Source organism: Prosopis cineraria, unplaced genomic scaffold (assembly GCF_029017545.1).
Source record: "Prosopis cineraria cultivar Desert tree isolate PC_DT_omini unplaced genomic scaffold, ASM2901754v1 PC12, whole genome shotgun sequence".
NCBI classification, from domain to species: Eukaryota; Viridiplantae; Streptophyta; class Magnoliopsida; order Fabales; family Fabaceae; genus Prosopis; species Prosopis cineraria.
In genome coordinates, this window is record NW_026555343.1 from 38,040,077 (window position 1) to 38,047,480 (window position 7,404).

At 31.9% G+C, this 7,404-nt stretch overlaps 1 protein-coding gene across 1 annotated transcript; it reads left to right on the forward strand.

Moving 5' to 3' along the window:
- Positions 1-1,806: 1,806 nt before the first annotated feature.
- Positions 1,807-5,931, forward strand: LOC129289613 (auxin-responsive protein IAA26-like). Its single transcript, XM_054926404.1, is given in 7 exon segments — positions 1,807-2,190; positions 2,313-2,508; positions 2,511-2,744; positions 3,661-3,944; positions 4,882-5,029; positions 5,424-5,488; positions 5,572-5,931. Coding segments are annotated over 6 exon segments (930 nt in total). The 5' UTR covers positions 1,807-2,190; positions 2,313-2,341; the 3' UTR covers positions 5,604-5,931.
- Positions 5,932-7,404: the final 1,473 nt, after the last annotated feature.

Consider the following 7,404-nt stretch of genomic DNA (forward strand, 5'->3'; position numbering starts at 1 on the left):
ATTACTAGCTTGCATCTAATGTTAAAGCAGTGTTTTATGATTTTTTTTTTTGCCTAAATAATTAAATCTCTTCAGTGTTTTCGTTTCTTCCCAATTATTGAAGTCAATATTAAAATAGAGAATATATATTATTGTACTCCTATGTACTATGTATAATAAATTCCTACAGTTTTCAGGCCAAAAAAAAAAATCCTACAGTAATTCATTCTCATATTATCATTTTCGTCCTCATTGATACGTTCAATTTTCATAAAAGATTTCCTAAAAAGCGTTGCCTCTAATTTAACAACGTACTTGCTGGGAAAAAAAAATTCTAACAAAACTAAATATTTTTATTCAATTATCATGATTATTTTTCAAAAACTTATAATTATTTAGATGCACATTAGATATTAAGTTTAAAAAAGTGATTTTGAATTTTGACAGCGAAATATGAAGAAATCATTATTTATTAATCTTTTAAAAAATCAGTTTTCAACTTATTTTAAAAATATTTTAGATTAGCTTTAAAACATTATTATAAGCGAAAACAAAAGACCCATAACCTCGTCGCGAACTTTGTACTAGTATATAACTATATATGAAACGAAAATAACTTTTTCTTCTTTTACTTTTCAATTTTGAGTTGGCACACAGAAGAGTTATTTCTTTGCATTAAGGTGAGCTAATACTTTAATTAATCGAGAGGAATCCAGATGATTGGCATTTCATATTTATGTTGCCTTGAATCATACATGTTTTTTTTTAATCTATATTAAACAATAAATTATGAAACATATATGATAATCAGGGTCGATTAACTAAATTCCAACACAAGCAACCATGCAATAAAAAAGGTAATATAAACCGAACGTGAATAGATTCTTTTCAATAAAAATGAGTTAGATAGTGAGGTGAACCACTGGTAAGAGGTAAGAGCAAGCAATTTGATAAAAAGGTAATCAGAAAATAGAAAAATAAAATGAATTTTATGACTTAATTGTAAAAGCTAAAAGTGTAAAAGATAATAAAATAACAGTAAAATAAAAAAAAAACCATTCACGTGCTTATTTTTAATGTAAGGATACAGAAAACCGTGCGAGGAAGAATTAGTTAGAACAAATAATATTTTGCACCCTCAGAGTGATTCAACGAAAATTATGATGTTTAAATTATCATCTAATGGATGGCCAGCAAGCCAATTACTTCTTCAAAAATGTGACTGAACGTTATAGTCCAATCTTCAATAATCAAGTTTTTAATCTTATTAATCTTAGTGAAATTATTATTCCAGTGAAAATTAAGGCCTTTTAGAATGCCCATTAAAGAACTGTCATTGTGTCTCGGTTTTATTACATCCTGTCACGTATTTTTTTGAGCTGGGCTCAATTCATCCTAATTTGATCCCGGATAAAGATGGATGGGGGTATTGGGTCTTCATGCTCGGACCAAATTAGCTGTATGCTAATGAAATAGTAGCAAATCAAATCATCTGCCATTTATTTATCGTTCTTGGCATGTATTTTTTTTATTGAAAGTAATGATCTTGATTCAGGCACAGTTGGACAGTAAAATGTGAGTTTTTCTTTTAACGAAAATTTGAATATTGACTCATCATATTGTGTAGGATTAACCTCTCTTGTTAGACCCAAACTTGCTGATAATCATCTCCCATTTATTAATAGAAAATTAAAACATTTTGAAGCGAGAAAAAAAGAAAACGAAGGGAACATTATTTAGGGCGCTGGTTACTTGCTGAGCTAAACTAACTAACGTTATTGTAGGGATGATACATAAGAGGGACCTCACCTCAGGACTCACAAGATAGCGTGCCTTGTGCTCTAATTCCAGGATTCCACTCCTCTGCTGCTTTCTATTGGACAAACTCCGAATCTCTCTCTCTTTCTCTCTCCTTCCAAAAGTTTGAGAGAGAAAAGAACCAGACCAACCCACAAAGCGTGCTTATCAAAATCAAAATCAAAAGTTTTATAAAAAGCAAAGCCACCCGCAATCCCCTTGCTATTGCAAACCTCCTTCCCTTCTACTCCCTCTCTGTTCTTGTTATTCTTGTTGTCTAGTGGTGCTTTCTGGTTCCTATTCTGTCTCGTCCTCTTGCTTACTTCTTCAGTGTCCAAGTTTTTTTCACACCCTTCAAGCTTCCACGCTGCATCTTGGTTTCTCTTGTTCTTTCCCGGGGTTCACATATCAAAGGTACACTGAAGCTTGTTCTTCTTTATAATAAGAAAGATGAGATCTTTTTTCTACTCCATCATATTATCTCAACTGTAATTTGCTGTCTTTCTTACGCGTGGTTTTGTTGCAATATTGAGCAGTGGAGTTGCCATAGAAGGATTCTCATCAGATGTATGTGAGGTCAAGAAATGAGGAGCAGTCTCCTCAGCTGCTAGATTTGATCCCAAAGGAAGAAGCAAGAACCCAAAACAGCAGCAGCAACAAGTCTTGTGAGGAGAGAAAGCTTGAGCTCACACTTGGTCCACCTGGTGAAGATTGGTCCCTCAATCATAACACAAAAACGTGACCAGTAGTGATGAATCTCTACTCTCTCTTGGTTTATTCTCTCAGCAAACCCAGAAAATCTCTGCCTCTTCTTGGGCTCCTTCCAAGGGGTCATCATTTCTTCAGTTTCCATCATGTAGCCCTCAGGGTCTGCCAGGATTAAACCTGCAGAATTCAGAGAAGAAAGCTTTCTCATCATCATGCTCATCTGCTAATCCAGCTGTGCCCTCTAATACCTCTCAGAAAAGGTATGACTCTAGCCGTTTTCCTTTTTTGAAACAAACACATAACCTTAATTCTTGGATTGATTTCTCTACAGTAATCATTCAAAATTTGTAACGGTTGTGTTACTCTATTTCAAAATTGAGAGAATATTTTTCCTAAAGATCAAAACTCTGTATTTCCGTTTTTGTTTTGGTTTTGTTTTCTCCTTCCCATTAATCTTGTTTCATTTATTTCTGAACATTAAGGCAGAGGATATTCATTCATAATGAGTGGTCAAATGTGTTAGATCTGGAGTCACAACTCTGTTTTCATCCATTGCTCTTCTAAGTGACTCAAAAAAATAATAATTTAAAGATGTCATAATTGTAGGAAATAACCATAATAAACCTTCAATTGTTTGTACTGAGAACCAGTACTCCCTATTTTGTTCTGTTATATTTTCTTGCATTGAATGCTTCAGATATGTCTCCATCTGATTTTCTGATGCCCTCTATCTTCATTTATTATCCTCTTCATTGTATCTTGTTTTAACTCAAAACTGATATTGGCATGTCAGCTTCTGACTGTGTCTCTTTTACTTATCTCTTGCCCCTCTTTAGATTCAAATAAGAATTATTGCCAACATTAAATTCTACATGATTCACCACAAAAACAAAAATTACTTATGAACATTTGGGTGAGTAAATAACTAAATATGGTCCCACATGTTCAAGTTTTAGTTTGTGTTCCCATGCAACTAGATCTAAATACAATTGTTAGACCTCTGTTATTATATTCTCTCAATAAATCATGACAGCTGTTTTTTTTTTCCTTTAAAAGAATCTAACACATGCTAATATCAATCATCTAAAGATTGCTTTATTATTATTTTGAGTGTAACACAATAACTAATCGTTCTCTTTTAATTTTGAACTTTCTGGTTGGATCCATAATGAACAGAACTGCTCCTGGGCCAGTAGTGGGTTGGCCTCCAATTCGTTCGTTTAGGAAGAAACTTGCAAGCAACAGCTGTTCTAAGACAGCTTCTGAGACACAACAGCAGCAAGATGTTGCAGACAAGGTTGCTGGAAAGAAACCTGTTGTTGACAACGTTGGTAAAGGTCTGTTTGTGAAGATCAATATGGATGGAGTTCCCATCGGAAGAAAAGTAGACCTCAATGCTTATGACAGCTATGAAAATCTCTCCTCTGCTGTTGATGAACTCTTCAGATGCCTCCTTGCTGGTAGGTATTTTAGGTTAGGGTGTTGCTATGGAAGGCTCTGATTTTTCACCTTTGGTGATTTTGTCTAGAAAAGTGTCCTATGCTATAGGAATAGGATGATTATATGAAGAGCGCGATGTTTCAGAAAGTTGATGAGTATTTTGACCATCAGATTACTTTGAGATTATCACACGACTGATTAAAAAAATTCACTTGAGAATCATAAAATAGATCTAATCACCAAGACATTCATTCAACCCCTTTGAAGTTCGAGCTCTTCATGTAATTGTTCTATTTTTTTTAATAATTAATCACTAGATAGACATCTAAAGTAGGAGAATATACATGCCGTCTATTTTTTTTTTTTGCCCTAAATGTTTCTTAATGCAAGTTTTTGAAGATGGCCTTCGGAACCAAAAAATGAAAAAAAAAAAAGGCGAGTTTTAGGTCATCATGCTCACCAGTTGGTCAAAAAGATAATCACAAGAAGCTAGTTAGCTTTCTACACATAGGCATGTTAGAGGTGGGTTTCACTAAAGACTGCCACATGGCCTGAAGCAAGAAACATTTATGTGTTTATAAATTGACCTGTTCTAACTAACGGCTGCATGGCTCAGCTAATTAGGGGCTGTGCTAGCCTAACCAGAAGTCTTGAATTTGAGCTCTGGGATGCAACGACGTTAAATATTTGTTGTCGTTGGGAGATTTCGCTGCTCTTGTGGTCCAACCTGGCTTGATTTGGATCAGTTGTGGTTCAAAGGACTCCTGATACTGGGTGCACATGCAAAAAAAAAAAAAAATTGACCTGGTCTAGTTTTTCTGGTAGATGGGATAAATTTTCTTATAAAAGTCTCTCTTTTCCTTTTATTTATTTGGGTTATTGGTTATCAACTTTGCTTGTAGTACATGATAGTGAAAGTTGGCTCACTTGCTTCTTGGTTTTTAATTGACTGTTCAGCTCAAAGAGATTCCACTGCTGGAGGAATCCAGAACAAGGAAGAGGAAGAAAAAGCTATAACAGGTTTATTGGATGGAAGTGGAGAATATACTCTTGTTTATGAGGATAATGAAGGAGACAGGATGCTCGTTGGGGACGTGCCATGGCAGTAAGCATCTTTCGCCGCTGTGGATCTGATGCATCCCCTTTTCTTATTCTTATTCTATTCCAATATAATATCAATTTCTCCTCCACTTGCTGTTGTTTTAACAGGAGGCCAATCCTAAACCAACATCTTTTTCTATAAACTATAGCATCATTTGATTGATTAGATTCCTCATATTCTTATTCTGTAACAATTATATATTCTTCAAAACACTATCCGGCAATGGTATGTCTAATGTCTGTTTCTTCACAAAAATATAATACTTGTTTGTCTGCCCCCTCACAAGAACACACTAAGAGTGACGCTTGCATCGAGCTCTTTGTTAGTGTTTTCTAATGAATTTGTCATTCCTGTGTTTGCAAGCTCAGATATTTATTATCTTTTTTCTGATTTGCAGCATGTTCGTATCAACAGTGAAGAGGCTGCGTGTGTTGAAGAGTTCTGAGCTTTCTGCTTTTACCCGTGAGTGTTACTAAATCTAGACACTATTTTTCTTCTCAATCCAAAGTGATTAATAATGACTGATGATATGTTCTTTTTTTCAGTTGGTAACAAGCAAGCCAAGAAAACCAATTGACGAAGCTGTTTAAAGTGAAGTTGACATTTTGGTTCTTTTCACTGGTGAAGATCAGAGGAAAAAAAAAAAATGAAGCTATTAGCTTATATATATATATATGTGTGCACATTACTTGTCCTAAGTGATGTGCATGGATGTATTTCGGTTGTTTTTTTAATGAAAATTTTATGCGGATGAGCTGATGCAAAGTAGAAGTAGGGGGAAGTTAAGTACTAGAACGGATGTGTGTACTTACGTGCTGTTGAGTTAAAACCATCTGCATGTATCTGATATTCCTACTTTATCATAATCTGAAAAATGAAAATGTGCATTGCTTGACTTTAGTTAAGATTTGGGACTGAGTCTCACAAATTTTATGTCTTAATTTTCAATGTCAGCCTAGGTTGTTGCTTGGTTCTCATGGAGTTGTTATTAAGACTCTTAAATCTAGTAATGTTTATAAAATTCTCTTTCATTGTCTAATTCAAATTTGAGTCCAGTTGGGAGCTGAGTTTCCAATTTGGGAGAGACTCTCATGACTTGATTTTTTTTTTAATTTTTTTTGGGTTAAAATTCTTGAAAAATGACAATAAAATCTCTCTAAAATATATAAATGATAATTTAATTTTTTAAAATTTTATAATTTTATTAAAGTTTTTGGAGACTTTTCTATTATTAATAAATTTATATAAATGATTAAATTTTCTTTGTTGAAAATAAAATGACTAACAATTTTTGTTTAAATAATCATAACTTTTTTTTTATATTCATAATGATGTAATAAAAAATTAAGAATTTAACATGTAAAGTTGTAATTTGTTGTTACATTATTTTAAATATAAGAAGGAAAGTTGTGATTATTTAAACAAAATTTGTGAGTCATTTTATTTTTAACAAGAGTAATTTGATTGTTTATATAAATTCATTAATGATAGAAAAAATTTTAAGAACTTTAGTGAAATTATAATATTTTGATAGATCAAATTATCATTTATATAATTTTAAAAATTTATTATCATTTAAAATTTTTTTTTTCTATTTTAAATTAGGTTGTGAAGTGCACACATGGCCAATTTTTTTATTAATTTTTTATTATGATTTGAGATAGAACTTTTATTTTAAAATTTTTTGATTGCGTATCTACTTAGATGTTACATGTACATACACATTGGACCTATTAACTTAACGTTCGTCTGTAGTGAGTTAATGACAGGGTTAGGCTTTTTTACGTGTAAAGGGGGAAATAATCCGAAATCTAATTCAAGATTCTAGGTGTTTTTAAATGAATATTTCAAGAGCAAAACTGACATTTAATCACATATACATTTTTGGTTTAAAAAATTTGGTTAATAGATGGGCTAATAACAAGACATAAATGGATGGTTTTTAAATGTTTAGAGGAGAAAATGATATAAAATAAAGTCTAAGACAAGAAATATTTAAATATATCCAATGCATCACGTTATTTGTGGTTTGTCCAACTAAAATACTTTAAGTAATCTAAATAAGATATTAAATAATATTTTTAAATTTAATTTTTGTTTTTATAACAAAATGCACATTTAATTTTTTAACTTTTTTCTATCAAGTATCATTAATATTAAAATTAACTTATATTTAATGCTATTTAAATATTATATTTTTATTGAACAGATTATAAATGATGTGGTGCATCCTATCTATTTAAATATTTCTTGTTTAAGACACTAATAGAGTCTTAACTTGGTAACTTTTATCTTCATTGTCAAATTAAATTAGAAAAAAAGAATCTCATTAAACAAAAAAATAAGCCAAACTAAAACAAAAGAAAAGTAAACAAAAA